General features: G+C 33.6%; 1 protein-coding gene across 1 annotated transcript; it reads left to right on the top strand.

The window, feature by feature from the left end:
* Positions 1 to 412: 412 nt before the first annotated feature.
* LOC125646659 (ubiquitin-conjugating enzyme E2 Z-like) lies at positions 413 to 16,048 on the top strand. Its single transcript, XM_048873133.2, has 7 exons — positions 413 to 635; positions 3,013 to 3,085; positions 6,251 to 6,438; positions 6,651 to 6,762; positions 8,089 to 8,201; positions 9,858 to 9,948; positions 11,850 to 16,048. Exons 1-7 carry the CDS (start codon positions 478 to 480, stop codon positions 12,063 to 12,065), a joined length of 951 nt encoding a protein of 316 aa, XP_048729090.1. The 5' UTR covers positions 413 to 477; the 3' UTR covers positions 12,066 to 16,048.
* The last annotated feature ends 825 nt before the right edge of the window (positions 16,049 to 16,873 follow it).

Here is a 16,873-nt window from a genome sequence, read left to right on the forward strand (position 1 = left end):
GACTTTTGGGTTTGCTAAACTATTCCTTAATTGAATGCCAGGATTTGAGCTCCAAGTGAAATCATCAATATTTTGGGCCAGATGACTGTAGAAACTGTACCTACTCCTTTTGATAATGCTGTTTAAAGAAAATTGCAATTTTCTGACGTTGATAACAGGTATATTGTGATTAAAAATTTATCAATACCGCAACATACTTATTTTATCAGTTTTATTTCTTATCACCGTACTCTGACCAGAAATAGTTTAGAGCGGATGATTTGGAAAGAATTATTATTTAGAAATAAATGTGATATAAAAATCTGGCTATAATTTGTGTATTTTTTTTCCGTTTCAAAGACAAAAAAAAAAAAACAAAAAAAAAAAAAAAACAAACAAAAAAACAAACAAACAACCTTTCTCTTTTATTTTCGCTTTCGTGTATTTAGTCTAACCGAAATGTCCGCCATCTTTGTGTAATTGGCCTGACCAGTAAATATGGCAGCCTCCAAGGAAGCTGACGACGAAGGGAATGAAACTTTGGGTTTTGTTATTGACGAGGTCATAAATAACATCGCTTCTTCGTGGGATCCAACACACTCTACGGACTGGGAAAGCGAGAAGGCTACTTCACAGTGTTTAATGAGGATAAAACGGTAATATGTGAGCCGAATTACCTCGACTCGGCCTCGGGTTGAATGTTGACGTTTGGAATATGTGCTCTGTTTTGTATCTGTATAGGTACTTAGGGTCAGAGTTCTCGTAGTTCTCAGAGGTGAACTGATATTGCAAGTGTGACGTGAGTAATTTAACCAAAACATGCTCAACACAAATTAATTATAAAATGATAAAATCAGATATCACTACCTATTTCCTACAACAGCTGTACAAGGTAGTCTACGCCAATTCTAATATTCAGAACGTTTATAGCGAGCCAGCTGGCTCGTACTGTGAGCTCTAATGACTAGAGCGTGGGAAACAATCTGAGCTAAATCCAAACCTCTAACAAGAAAATTTTTTGACGCCAATCCCAGAAGTCCCTTGTCAAAAATGGCTGAGATCTCGCAAAGTCACACCTTGGAATATGATTGTGAACTTACGTGGATTTTCATCCTAATCTTGTGGTCTCCTAGCTCCAAAATTCAGTGCACCATTAGGCGAAATGTTTAACGAAGTGCAAAGTTTATGAAAGGCAGGTTAAGATGATGTGTGATGTCATCTCTACTGTTTCGATGTATGTCATAATAAGACGGACAGTGGCGGATCTAAATACGTGCTTGTTTAAAAGTCATACTACCAGGACAATATTGAATATACGTAAACATTAGGCATATGTAATATGTCATTGAATACAAATTGTGTATAATCGATTGCAAACCACAAATTTGATTAAAATACTAAATTCTCAATAGGAATTCATTATTCTAACAAGAAAAAAGGGAGAATAACTTTTTAAAAATTGTTAGAATATATGAGAGATCACAGATACTGAATTAGTGCTATTAAAAGAAATATACAAAAAATCAATGAAAACATTTTTTAAAAAATCTTTGGGCTTTTTTTTTTTCGCGACTAAAAATAGTAAGTGCTTGAGTCCATTTCCTTTTTAAAACATGTCCGGTAATGCAAACCACGATGACCTCTCGGTCGATTCTGACAGCCTAACCACTAGGCCACCGACGCCACTATCATTGTGTTACAACTAGTTGCTCATTGCTGCAAGGAGATTATCATATGAATTTCATTTTTTGAAAATTAGATAGGGGCGCATGGTACTTTACCTAGTTGGGTGGGGGTGGGGGGATCTGCGCATATACATGCTCAATAGTTCAATTTATCTAATATTATCATTATATTGAAATGCGTTTTATGTTCCAAGGCAGTGCTGTTTCCACAGTTTTACAAACTTGAAAGGTTTAAGGTTTGGGCATTTTTATCATAAATTAGTAATTTGAAAAGGTTGAGAGTAGAAAAAAGGAAAGTACAGGCAGTTGACTGCTGAGAGCATACAGTTCAGAACAAGTCATGCATCAAAGGTTAAGCAAGTCACAGTGAAGGCAGCAGAAATAAAATGTATATACACTGTATAGCATAAAAATATTTCAATTACATTAATGCATACATGTTTTAATGATTTTTAATATAAAACCATGGGAGAAAACTAAAATGGCCTAGCTGTTTCAGCTACCTAATTTCCTTCATGTTATGATAATTAGGTAGATAGATATTGTTTAAATTGAACCTGATCAAAGCATGAACATTACAAAATATGTACATACATGAAGCTGCGCTCGCTCAAACGGTAGCACCATCAACATATTAAAGACGTTGTCTTGTCATTGTCAAGTAAGATCAAAGCAAATATCGTGGTTATATACAAAATGAATTTCAAAATAAAACTGCTCAAAGTTTTATCCTATACCGTGTATACATTTCACTTTCAGTGGTTTGTCTTTCACATAAACGGGTTAAAGAGACAGCAGCTTTAAAAAACCATGTTTACAGTAAATACTCTGGCTGATAGTTATAATGAAATTCAAAAAGACAAGAACTACTTTTATATTTGAATTGTTAGAAAATGGGGAGATAAACAATCCAATTGCATGTCATGTAATGCATATAGGTTTTTTTTTTTTGCATAAGGTTTAACTTTTTGATAGAAAAATAAGGTTTCCATCACCAACAAAAATTCTCATCCTGAGTCTTCAAAACTCCTGCCTCTGAGAAATGTCATAGTTCCCATTGACCAAAGTCTTTTTTTGTACCATCAAACATTTTATGGATAAGAGTTAGAAGTTTTCTCTTCTGGACTAACATTGAACAGGTTTGACACCCCTGAAGGCAGGATGTGCAAAGGGCAAAACATATTGTACATGTATTATATACGACATGAACTATTTTGTTTGATTTACAATAAATTGCCAATGTTCTTGTATTGTATGCAATTTCCTGTGATAAAATTCAATGAACAAAACCTATGAAAAGGAAATATATATCAAAGTAACAAATTCATTATATTAATAATACTTTCAGAGACATAATGTCCATCTACAATGAACCGCCACCGTGTATGTGCATAGTGCCCCATAAAGATGACATGACAATGGTAAGCTTATTTCATGTAACACAGACTATCAACAACTGTGTGCTTAATGTTGATGAAATTTGTTTAATATTAAAACATTCTAGAATAGAATACTATATTATAATTTATATCTAATCTTTTTAAATTTTTGATGAGCTCTTTAGTTCTATATTGCATAATTGGTCTTGTTTCTGTCACTACCGGTAACATTTCTCTGAAATATTAAAGTGATTGATCTTTGATCTATCAATAGCCAACTCAAACTCAATTTTGTAAAGAGTAATGGCAGCACTTTGTTCCAGGAAAGACACATTTTCTTCATTGTTCTACACACGGGCTAAGCCCGTTTTGGGCCCAAACTCGGTGATACCATAAATATATTTATGGTATCACAGAGTTTGGGCCCAAAACACGCTTAGCCCCTGTGGTTCAACAGTAAGAAACTGACAGCAGGTTTCACCTCATATACTGGTAATAATGATGAATGTTGATATATGTCATGGTTAGCTGCAGAACTGTAGCTCTCCGAAAAAAACTGTTGACAGACCAGTCTGTCAACATAATTTTTTTTTCGGAGAGCTACAGTTCTGCAGCTAAGAGAGAGAGAGAGAAAGAGAGAATGTTGAATCAAGTCCCATGAACAAACTTGGTATTCAAGAGGGTCTGCATCAAAAAATATAAACTTGAAGAAATAAAACAGATCATCAACACACGAGAATGCAGTGTGAATTTTATTTGGTTGACCGGTTTTGACCTGTGGGTGGTCGTCATCAGAACAATTATATATGAAATGATTTTACTGAGGTAAAAAATGCGACTGACGTTGATATAAACAATGAAAAATGCGGAGATGTTTAAATTATGCAGATTTGCTTAACAACACAAATACATTGTTACAATATTATTAGTTTACATTGATTCTCAAGTTTTTATATAATGGATATACACTGTAGTGGGTTTACAACCAAGAAATTCATATTATATAATGCATTAATAGAATAGGCCGTGAAATTATATAGTTTTGCGTAGTTGTTTGAAGCAGATTGTGACATTTTTTAACTGAGACATGTTAGTTTGTGACGAATTGTAGTATCACTTCTGTCGAGATTTTAGAATATGGTAAAGCTTTGACTTTGGAAACATATGTTGAAGAAAATACAAATCTACAGTTATCTATTACAAAAAGAAAATTTTTACTATGGATTTCTTGATTCAAACAAATAATTATATTCAAAGCACTCTCTTTCCGTGGTTAAAGTATTACATATATACAATGAGGTGTACAGAAAAGACATTTTAATATATCAGTAGGGATATCCCATTTGAAAAAGAACTATGAGACCTTGAAATACACCTTCTATAAAAACGGTGAGAAAACAAAATTTGACACGACCTGGAACTCCAGGATCGTTTTCTTATACATATGTCACTTTTGTTAATGTTATAGAATAGAAGGAAATAAAGAATTATAAAAAAATAAAAAGAGAGAGAGAAAGATTTGATCGTACAATGGAATTCGTATAGACAAGACGTGAAGGCACATAGGTCCCCGCTACTACTCGTCCAAGAGAAGGAAGTATCATATATCTCCACCATATAAATAATTTCAATACGTTTCTTTGGTACTTGTACATTCAGTTAAGTGATGGCTGTTGTATCATTGTAGTGAAATTTAAGAAGTTTTCCGCACTCTTTTTCAGGGATAGATTTGACATCTAAAGCTCGGGTAGTTCTTTTTTTTTGTATTGAGGTAGGAATTGCAGCTAGTCAGTTATTTATGTGTGGCTACATTTTTTCGAATATTTTTAGAATCTCCAAAGATCCACCTTGAATTGGTGTAGTTGATAAGAATTTTGCTTGGGTGTTTTTTATTGGGTTTTATCTAAAGTTTCCGGATAATCTATATTCGTGTTGGATAAGTTGAAATGCGGAATGTTTTTGTGGTTACTGATGCGTAGGCTTGGATGATTCACTCACTATCTCGCTAGGTTGTCCTTAGAGCTTTGGATTAGGGGGTTGCTGTAATGTAGAGCGTTTATCAGTATGGTGGATACCAAATGGTATGCAGGGGTCCCAGTAGCAATGTAAATACAAAGGAAGTCAAAAACTGGAGACCAATACCTTGAGGTTAAAGTTACGGAAGATCCTCATGAGTGGATACTATGCTGTATAACAGGGTCTGCATCAAAAGTATAAACTTGAAGAAATAAAACAGATCACCAACACATCATGGGAATGCAGTTTTAGATTTATTAAGTTGAGCGGTTTTGGCCTAGGTCGAACTGGTCAACTAAAGAAAATTTACACTGCATATATATAGATAAAAGTATGTATGGTAATGCACCTTATTTTTATTGTACATTTAGACCACTCCAATTTGTGAATCCTCTTAAACATACATTGGAACTGTGTCAAAATCATTAAGATTGCACAGTCCAAGATGATGTTTTTATATACCAAACACAACCCATTGTCAAGTGATGTAATATTTCAACAAATTGAAGGCGATCCCTCATCCAGTAGTCTAGATTGATAATTTCAGAAACTTGGAGATTTCAAAATCATGCAGACTAAACTGTTCAGACTTCATGTAATTCTTCTAATTCAGTTGTTGCATGAAGTCACAGCAATGCAGCAAAATCAATGTGATAAATTTGAATACACCTTATGATAAAAATAAAAAGTATTTTGAGTTGTTCCTTGCAAAAAGGGCCCTTAAGTATTTTAGTGCTAAAGTGTGAAGTATAGAGAACAATCCCTTGAAATATTAGAGCAATATTGATTGTCGTTAAAATATTACAGTCAATCAAAGATTACTACCAACAAGCGATTGGTAATAGTGAGTTTTTTTTTTTACAGGTATTGCAAAAAATGACGTCACGTTTTTTCATTATGATGTTTTTTGAAAAACATTGGTGGATAAGATAAGGGTCTTTTTTGCTAGGAATGGCTCTTTTGATGTCAGATCAAAACTTCTTTGCATACAGTGGGGTGGGAGATTGAGAGTGTCAGTAGGTTTCTGATGAGGGAATACTTACATGTAATGCACACTACATGTAGACGTATACATACAGTTGTATATTTTGCTTTTGCTTCAGTGTTACATGACTGTGTAACAGAAATGAATTCTATTGTCACACTTGGTGGTACTGTTACATCAGATTGAAGATTAGAATTGTATTTCAGATTCATGCTTTGATAACGGGGCCATTTGACACACCATATGAAGGAGGATTCTTCTATTATATAATCCGTTGTCCTCCAGATTATCCAATCAGAGCACCACGTGTAAAACTCATGACAACGGGGGATAACCAAGTCCGATTCAATCCAAACCTGTATAAAAACGGAAAAGTCTGTCTAAGCATACTTGGGTATGATAGATATATGTGTGCAATTTTTATACTGTGTACAAAGAAATTTTGTCCCCAAATATATGTATTTTTTTCATGTCCATTTTGACAAATATTTGGGAGGATCAGTAACGTTCAGAAATATCAAGTCTGTCATATCCTTCTCATTGGTAAAAAATTACTCTTTAGTTTTAAGAGAACAACTTCATGGCTATGAATTGTTTTAATTGCAGAACATGGTCAGGTCCTGCGTGGAGCCCGGCACAAAGTCTGTCCAGTGTTTTGATCTCAATTCAGTCCTTAATGAACGAAAAACCATACCACAATGAACCAGGATTTGAGAGGGTATCAATTCAGAAATCATTTCACATTCACTGTGTTCAAGAAGGAATCATACCATCAATGTATTACATTCACTAAATGCATATACAGTGAAACTTCTCCAAACCGGCCCCTCAGAAAACCGGTTCTCCCTGAATATTGGCCGATTTTCAAAGTCCCGACAGAAATCTTAACATTTCCTTACAAAGAAAGTCTTACAAAACCCCCCACCCCTGAAAACCGGACATCGGCCACTTTTTAAAGTACATTTGTTAACAAACATGTGTAATTTACCCTTAACGTACTGGCCACTTTTTGAAGACAATAAAATTTTGGCCAGAGGTTGATCAAGATTGTCCAGGTGTGCAAATTGACTGAAGGACCTGCCAGGTGAGAAATTATCCACTGAAGGTGTGAAAAACACTAGTGGCCTCTTTAATTTCTATTGTTTACCTGTGCTGTCAAGTGTGTTAATTGACACTTAGCTAATCCAAGAGACCCTTCCAAATTCTGTACAAAATGTAAAAAACAGTTAGGAACATATTGAATGAATACAGTACCAAACGCCATATTGTTTCACCATACTACATGTATCATATGGATATAAGCTGTATTTAATAAAGAACAAACCCATGACTGTTAATGATAATTATTAAAAGATAGATTAATTTTCTTGGTCTCCATAGGCTTAAAATTCCAAAGAAATATTAAAATTACAATTTTATATACTGTACTTTTTAAAAACGTCAAAACAAAATTGTTAATGACATAAGCAATAAATGTAAACAGAATATTTATAGGTAAGAGGAATTCCAATAATAGGTCTCTGTGTTTTCTTTATGTATCCTGTTATAGATTTTCAGTTTAAGATTTGATGATTTCAGCGAGAATATTTCTTGTAATTCATAATTACCATTAGGTACAAGCGGACTAATTTAATCTCCACCGATAATTGACCATAGATCACCAGATCAAATTCAACAGTACCTACTTTGTGAATATTGAGATAAAACATCTATAATTGCTAAATTCTCGGTATACCGGCCATCCCTCTAAACTGGCCGTTTTTTCCGGTCCGAGAGCCGGCCGGTTTAGAGAAGTTTCACTGTATAGAACTTTCAGAAGTACTCCTGTTGATGTTTAGGGAATTCCCTGGTTAAGCCCCTGGATTCAAAGATTTGGAGGCATTTAGCCATATCTTTTTATACCTGTCTGTGTGTGATGTACTGTATTTAGAAATCAATTTTAAGCATTCCATAGATTTTTGTAATGATCAATAAAGCAGTACACATAATAGATATGAAATATTTTATAATATGATAAAAATAATTATAATAAAAAATGTTACAGGAAAGGGTGGCTGGTGATGTAAAGCGATACAATGAAATTATTCAACATGAAACCCTGAGGGTGGCTGTCTGTGATATGTTGGAGGGGAGGTGTAATTGCCCAGACACTCTCAAGTATGTGTTTTATATGAGAAATACATAGTGCATGTATATTTCTTAAGGTAGAACTTTCAGGTAACAGATTTCTGATCAGTACACATGTAATTGTAATATGTACAGTACCAGTTGTGATAACCTAATGCTTAGGGTGTTGGTTCAGTTCTCAACACCAGCATCATATGGTAGTTCCTGTTCCTTCACCCAGTGCTTGGTGTTAGACGTGAAGGCATGGGTCTTTCAGATATGATCATAAAAATGGAGGTCCTGTGTGAATAATTATAAATTCGTATTACATATCTACAAAATGCAAGGCCATTATAAATCTCAAACTAGACTACAATTATGGTGTTATATGTAATAAATTGAACCTTTTGGAAAAATTCAAGAAATTTCATTTATGATCATTTGTTTTTTACACATGATTTTCTCCTTGTTTTTGCGCTATTTGATTATTGACAGTAATAATGACTGTTGTCAAATTTTGATTATGGAACAAATTTTTTATGCATGATACACTGTACCTTAAATACAAAACAGACGGAATTAAAAGCAAATCAACCAGATTCTGTGGGTGTCAGGTCCACTTCATGCTTTGGTGAATAATGGCGAATAAAGCTGACTTGTAAAACAAACCTGCTGTTTGCTCTGAAGCTGACTCTGAGAGCTTACCCTGAGCTGACAAAAATATTATTGTAGTGAACCCAGGTCCACTGGGATACAAGGTTTGATCTGGGTGCATGTGAATGGAAGTACCCGGGTCCACTGGGATACAAGGTTTGATCTGGGTGTATGTGAATTGAAGTACTATATGTGTACTCATTTTAATGTATTTAAAATTCAGCACAGATAGAACTGATGCATTATTTGGCATGGTCATGATCACTTATTCAGTATTTGATAAATTAAACGTATGAATAGAAGTTTTCATCTTTTAGCACAATGATAAATATACATGTATAGCTCTCTTCACTCCCAATGCAGCTAAATCCCACTAAAACAAGTGCACTGTCATATACATGTACTTGCTGAAAAAGTTTTAAATACATGTAATACTATCTGTTTATCTTCTATTGGAAAATATTGATGCCCACATAATTACATTTAGGTCACCTGAGTGACTCGGGTGACCTATTACTATTGGTCTCTACCCATTATCTTTCATCATCCAAATGTCCATTGTGCTTTTGCAATTGAACATTTTTTAACTTTTTGATATTAAACTACTTTTCCAATTCTATTCAAATTTAGTATGAAGAATCTTTGGGACAAGGGGACATAAATTATGAATTGTAGGATTCCAGTGCTCCTGGGGGGGGGGGGGGGGGGGGGGGTAAAAACTGCTAATTTTTACCAATTTTCCAAAATCTTCCCAGCAACCACACAACTGTAAAAGTACCAGGCCAGTGTCAAACTTGGCATAGGATGTTTATATGTAAAACATTTTTAAAAATAACATCTTTAATGCTATTGACACTAAATTGAAACTACATGGATATTTAGAAGGAACAGTTAGCCCTTTAACAAAGTTGTAATTTTTTAATTTTCTGTCCACATTCTATGTAATTAGGACAAAATTATCACAGTGTATAGTACATTTGACTATTTTGGGAAGACATGGTATAAGAATGTGTTAGACATATTGAAATTGATTTGTTTCATTTTATCTTCCAGAGAAGTAATGGAAACCTCATTTTTGGAGTATTATGACTACTACAAATCTATATGCTCTTCTAAGAAGCACTTACAAGGTCAGACTATGCAGGTTAGTCCATTTGTTGATAGAGCGTACTACATGTATTTCTAACGACTGGTTTAGTCAATGTTTTAGTGACAGATTTACATAGTGGTTACAACCCCCTCCCCAACTTTGGTTGAGGAATGTTTGCAAAAAAAAAAAAGATTATCGTGTGCCATTTTGGGGTGTTATAACCCCACCCCCCCATATTAGGTGTTAAAAGTACTGTTTAAGGACCTGTCTTTACTTAAATTTTACTGGATTCACCTCTTGTGTTTTGACCCTAAATCAGAGATATATAATGTAATTGGACAAAACAGTAAATACTGGTACACAAGCAGCATCTTTCATTTGAACACTTTTTGAATATATTTAATGCTATGATAAACTAGAAAAGAAATGTAAAAAGTGAATTGTTTACTGCAGATCTTGGGCCTCAAAGTGGAATGACAAATAACCTGGAAAAAATTATGTACAGTCCAAATTTGTTGTACCATTATACAATAGTAAGCCATGTTTGTACATGTGGTGAACACAGCTATAGTGAATTCCTGCTTAGAATAAATACACAGTTATAGTGAATTCCTGCTTAGAATAAGTACTGTTTAGGAAGCAAATAGTGGAAAAGATTGATAATAAATTTATTGCAGAGCATAATGGATTGCAAATACATGTATTATTTTCACTTTAAAGTTCATTTTGAACAAGCTTGACTGTAAATAAATATTTTCGTATGTGTATTGTGCAGGTCAGGTGGCGTAGTTTAAATGTTTTTAGCTCACATGAGCCAAAGGCTCAAGTGAGCTTTTCTGATCAAAATTTGCCTGTTGTCGTTGGCGTCGACGTCATTGTAAACTTTTCACATTTTCATCTTCTTCTCCAGAACCACTGGGTCAATTTCAACCAAACTTGGTCAAAAGCATCCTTGGGTGAAGTGCTTTCAAGTTTGTTTAAATGAAGGGCCATGCCCTTTCAAATGGGAGATAATCACAAAAATGTAAAATTAGGGTAGGATCATTTAAAAATCTGCTTTTTAAGAACCACTGGGCCAGAGGAGCTGACATTTACATAAAAGCTTCCTGACATAGTACAGATTCAAGTTTGTACAAATCATGGCCCCCGGGAGTAGGTTGGGGTCACAATAGGAGATCAAAGTTTTACATGGGAATATATAGGGAAAATCTTTAAATATCTTCTTCTCAAGAACCAATGGGCCAGAAGAGCTGACATTTACATGAATTAAAGCTTCCTGACATAGTGCAGATTCAAATTTGTTCAAATCATGGTCCCTGGGGTAGGTTGGGGCCACAATAGGGGATCAAAGTTTTACATAGAAATATATGGGGAAAATCTTTAAAAATCTTTTTTTCAAGAACCACTAAGCCAGAAGAGCTGCGATTTGCATAAAAGCTTCCTGACATAGTGCAGATGCAAGTTTGTTCAAATCATGGTCTCCGGACATAGGTTGGGGCCACAATAGGGGATCAGAGTTTTGAATAGAAATATATAGAGAAAATCTTTTAAAATCTTCTTCAAGAACCATTGGGCCAAAGAAGTTGACATTTACATGAAAGCTTCCTGACATAGTGCAGATTCAAGTTTGTAAAAATCATGGCCTCCAGGGGTAAGTTGGGGCCACAATATGGACTAAGGTTTTACATGCAAATATATATGGAAAGTCTTCAGATATAGGCCAAGGTGACTCAGGTGAGCGATGTGGCCCAAGGGCCTCTTGTTGTCTATTGTGAAGGTCAGGTGGTGAAGATTTTGGGTTTAGTCTTATAAAACCCAGTTTCTGATTGATTTTAAAAATAGTTTATTACATTTTTTATAAGTTCATCATATAAGAAAGTAGAAATGGATTATCCAATTTTTTATTTTCTACCCTTGTTTAGTAAAGTAATATACAACTTCTCATTACTTTGAAGGATCCTTTTGGTGAAAAAAGAGGCTGTTTTAATTACAAATCAATTGAAAGTCGACTTGAAAAAATAAAGGGACAGTTAGATGAGAAACGGATACTATCTAGTGACTCATCTGAAGAGTCGGATATGGAAACAAATGAGAAAACCAGTGACAGTATGGAAGATAAGGGGGCGGAGACTGCAGAGGTCGAAGAGGTCAATGTGAAGACTGACAGTTGATGCAAAGTTCTGTGATAGAAATATAATGTAATATGTACATATATTACACCATTATATGAACTGAGTACCACTGTTGGTGTAATAGACATGCTGATTTTCTCTCTTGGACAAATACCTTCATTGCATACCATGTCTTGGGGGGAAAAAACATGTGGAACTAAAGCTGTAGTATGTGTATGTAACAATGCACAAATGCTAAACCATGTGCTCTGAGTACAGACTAGTGACAATATTTCAAATGTGTTTTGTTATTATGGTCATGGAATGCATGTTAAAAAATTTTTTTTAGAGCTTATTATTAAGCTTCATGGAAGGATGGGTTGAATTATTTCACATAGTCTTTCAAATGTTTCTGTTAATCTTCACATAGATTTTTATGAGAATAATGTGTACATATATCATGTTCATACATTGCATGTTAATTAGTGAAATAATGCTTGTTAATTAGTGAAATAATGCATGTTAATTAGTGAAATAATTTGATTTGTTAAGAACATCGGTTTGAAAGCGAGGTGTTCATCTTTTAAGCTTTTGCATTCTTATATCATTATAGTGGCAGATCCGGAGGAATTGTTACAGGTGTTGCAACCCCCCTCCTCCTTTTGGTTGGATATTTTTCACAGATATTGTCTTTTTTTTGAGATTCTGTAATCCCCCAGAAAAGACACAAACTTGGGTTGCAGTCCCTCCTTTTAAAATTTTCTTAATTCACCACCATATATTATAAAAAAATTTGTAGCAGTGATCAAAATCTTGAGGAATGCAGAGGGGCTGATTGTGGTTATTTTAATGTGTACTGTATGTTTAAATTGATATCCGTTCATAAATGAGACATAGTTGTGTTGTTCGACCAAACTGGGTACATCACATAATTTTATAGTGGACCAATTTTCATGAAGCAATTTTTCTTTAGAGGTGTGTATTCAGAAAAATAATCAACTCAGTGTTTTTGGAGAAAATGAAGGAGCAACATACATATGCCATTGAAGCAAAAATAAAATCAGGAACATAGTTACATGTATAATTTTAAAATTCATCACCTGTCTGCAGGATGGATCAGTGGTTAGGCTGTAATGTGTTCCGAGTTCTAGAAGCGTTTTAATTTTTTCCTAATTATTTACACTAAAATTGCAATTTTTTACTACACAAGGTAAACATTTTATATTTCCAACACTGCAACTAATTTGATTCACATAATCCTATTATTTTTTTTTTTTTATTCATGGCAATTTTGATTAGCGTATCATATCTACACAAGAATGGCATGTTATATAGATAGTGATCTGATTATTTAGGAATTGATGCAGTAAGAAAATTGAGCAATCTTTGAACTTAATAACCAATGAACACTGGTAAGCTCTAAGTGTCAAACATATATATATATTCTTATATTAAATAACTTATCTTTGAAATGCACATGTAAGAATATTACAGGTACATGCATTATATTTGCCTCTGACTTGCTGATACTTACAAATGTACATATGAAAATTTTTAAAGCAGATCTTGTTTTCAATAGCATACATGATACACGATAGTGTAATTTCTAATAACTACATGTACCAATGATAGATGCAAGGAAAACAGACAAATTAATTTCTAAATGAATAATAAACAGGACTGTCAGGGGGTTGTTTTAGACTTTTAAATTTAGGTTTACATGATTGTATGCAAAGTAAAACATAAATGTGACTGTCATTCAGTTGGGAATGCTATAGAAAATTTCAAAAAAAAATTTTTGCAGTTTATTTTTTTGTTTTGTTGAGGAAGATTTTTTTCTATATACTCACTAGAATTGCAAATTGCTAATAAAAATAATATGAATAAAGTTTTTTTTTTTTTTAAAAGCTAAAAAAAAAAAAAAAAATGAAATAAAATATTCACGTATGATTCCAGCATTTAAAAAATGTGATGGTACAATTTCTTCAAAATGATCCATTAAATTTTTCTCTATACTTGAATTATAGACTGTGCACACTCATTAACTTGAAGGGACATGGACACGATTTGAGTTGAAAATTTTCAAATTTTTATTTTTTGAACTGTTAATGTTTAGAATGCTTAACTTAGGTATTACTTATGATCAGCAAAAAATTTTAATGTCAGTTATCAAGGTACATGGGAGATACAGAGGTCACAAGTCCTTGTTTAGCTGCAATAATGTAGCCCTCTCTGATTTTTTTTTTTTTAGGGAGAGGGCTACAACTCCTTAGGATCTCCGTAATGGTGCAAATGCGGGAGTGATTCACTCCCGCAACATTTGCGCTCATTCTAAACATTTCCTGACTTTCTTTACGTAAATAAAACGATATTCTATGTTTCTTAGTCAATATATAAATTTACAACCTGCAACTTAAGATTTGTGAGGCTCTATTCTACCATTTTCAACAATTTCGATAAATTCCAATTTCTCGATTCATATTTGTGCGCCATGTTTGATGTACTGAAGTTTCAACTTCCGATTGTCAAGTAATTTGCATATGCCATATAAGGTAGTATTTACAGCAATGGACAAGTATGGAGGCGAAAGCTATTTCGTCGGTATTGAAAAGGTTTGAATTTAATATCAAGTTAAAAACCGAACAGCAGAGTGTAAATTCTTTCTGCAACAATATGATTTTCCTTTCTTTGTCGAAGTGGCTCGAGTAACTACATTTTCGCGCTGATTGTCAATGTTTAGGTTTTTCATTAGATCCACCTACGAGATCTCGCGATAACAAGCATGGCGGAGCAGACGAAGAATTTTGCATGCTGTACAGTATATTTAATGAAAAACACCTTTATTAGACATGCCCGAGTACAAAGTTGGTACTCCTTTTGGTGTAAACAACATTTGGGACTAATACACAGAGTTTATTATCGGTTATTCATAAAATTATTTTGCACCATTACGGAGATCCTATGGAATTGTAGCCCTATCCCGAAAACGTCAGAATTAAAAAAAATTGGATAGGGCTACATTATTGCAGCTAGTCCTTGTTATGTAAACAAGGCTCGAGCATGCCATATTTTTGTTTACATAGGTTAAATAAACTAGTAAAAGTTTCGTTTAAAGCAGAGTTTTTCAATTTATAAGACTTTAGTGAATTCTTAACACAATTGAGTATTTTCTAGTGTTTGACACATTTCATTTTGTTTTAAACACGCTATTTTTTATTAAACAGTCTAATGTAAACAACAACATGGCACGAGCCTTGTTTAAATAGCAAGAATTGCGAGTGCCGTATCACACTTATAACTGATATTCAAATTTTGGTTGACCATTACAAATTCTTTAGTTAAGCAATAAAAATGGAAAAATAAAATTTGAAAATTTTCATCTTAAATTGTGTCCATGCCACTTTAAAGACTGGTTGTGTAGATCATAATTTAAATATATAAGTTTTTGTATGTGTATTTCTGTTGCTTTAACTTTTGCTCAACTACATGTAGATCACAATATATATAACAATATCCCTTCTGAATCATGAAAGGGAGGGGGCAGATACAGTTTGTGAATTTATTTGCTAATGCATTGCAATTTCAATCACTAATTGTGATAACTTATAAGATTGGGAGTTGTGTGTAATGAAATATGGGATTATATTGTCTATTATACATGTATATTTTTTGTTCTGGAATCCTATGGATTAGTACAATGTTGATAGTAAGATATTCTTTGTATTATATGTGATAGCGAAAGAGTATTCTAAAAATTGTCCTTTTTTCCCCCATGAATGCACTTGTAATGCTCATACTAATAAATGTTGATTTTACAATACATGTAATAATGTTTTTTTTGCGTCATTGAATCTGTAGAGTGTTTTATACTCAATAAATGCATATTTAAATATTTTTTTTTAAAAGTTGTTTGTCATTTGCTGTTTATTTGTAGGAAGGAATAAAAAGTATATTAAAATTTGCTGTTACTAATATTTTGTTTATGACATAGTCACTCATAGTGTCACTGTCATGTACTAATAAAAATGTTGAAATGCAAAATATACACTGTTTTTGAAATTGTAAAAAGGAAAGTTTCATTTTCAGTCTCTTCAACTGAAAAAATGGAGGAGAATGTTTAACTGATTTGTGGACAAGATGATCTACTACAGACAAATTCTGATAAAAATGGATATTGATTAATATGCTTTGGATATTATATATTAGATGTATTGAATTTTAGCTCACCAAGCTGAAAGCTCGAGTGAACTTTCTGATCACTTTTTGTCCAGCATCCATCTGTCTGTCCCTCTGTAAACTCTTTTAAAATTTTCCACTTCTCCAGAACCACAGCCAATTTCAACCAAACTTGCCATGAATAAAGCATCTTTCAGTAAAGGGAATTCAAAATTGTTCAAAGGAAGGGTCATACCTTTTCAAAATAAGTAAAAATATGGTTTTGTCTTAAAAATTTCTGCTTTTAGAACCATTGGGCCAGAACAGTTGAAAAATGAAATGAAATTGTATATAATATATGTCTCTAGTAATATTTAATTTCAATTTTATGGGTAGTAAAAATTTGAAGATAATTTGATGTCCAAAAACACTTAAATATATATCTTATTTCTTCAGAACTCAGTAGCTTCAGCGGACTTCACTCTGGGCCTACTGAGGGATTGTGTATAGACAGTCACCCCCCCCCCCCCCCCCCCCCCCCCCCCCCAATTTCTGAATCAGCCACTGTCGTTGCATTATTACAATGTAGTTAACATATGACCCTATTCTCTCTAGTGAAGTGGATAGGCACAAAGGTTATGCCCAATCTTAATTGACATCAGATCTTCTAAAATCATAACACGGAGAAGTGTAATTATGTCTGTCCACTTTTC

The sequence above is a fragment of the Ostrea edulis genome, chromosome 6 (genome assembly GCF_947568905.1).
Source record: "Ostrea edulis chromosome 6, xbOstEdul1.1, whole genome shotgun sequence".
Classification (NCBI taxonomy): Eukaryota; Metazoa; Mollusca; class Bivalvia; order Ostreida; family Ostreidae; genus Ostrea; species Ostrea edulis.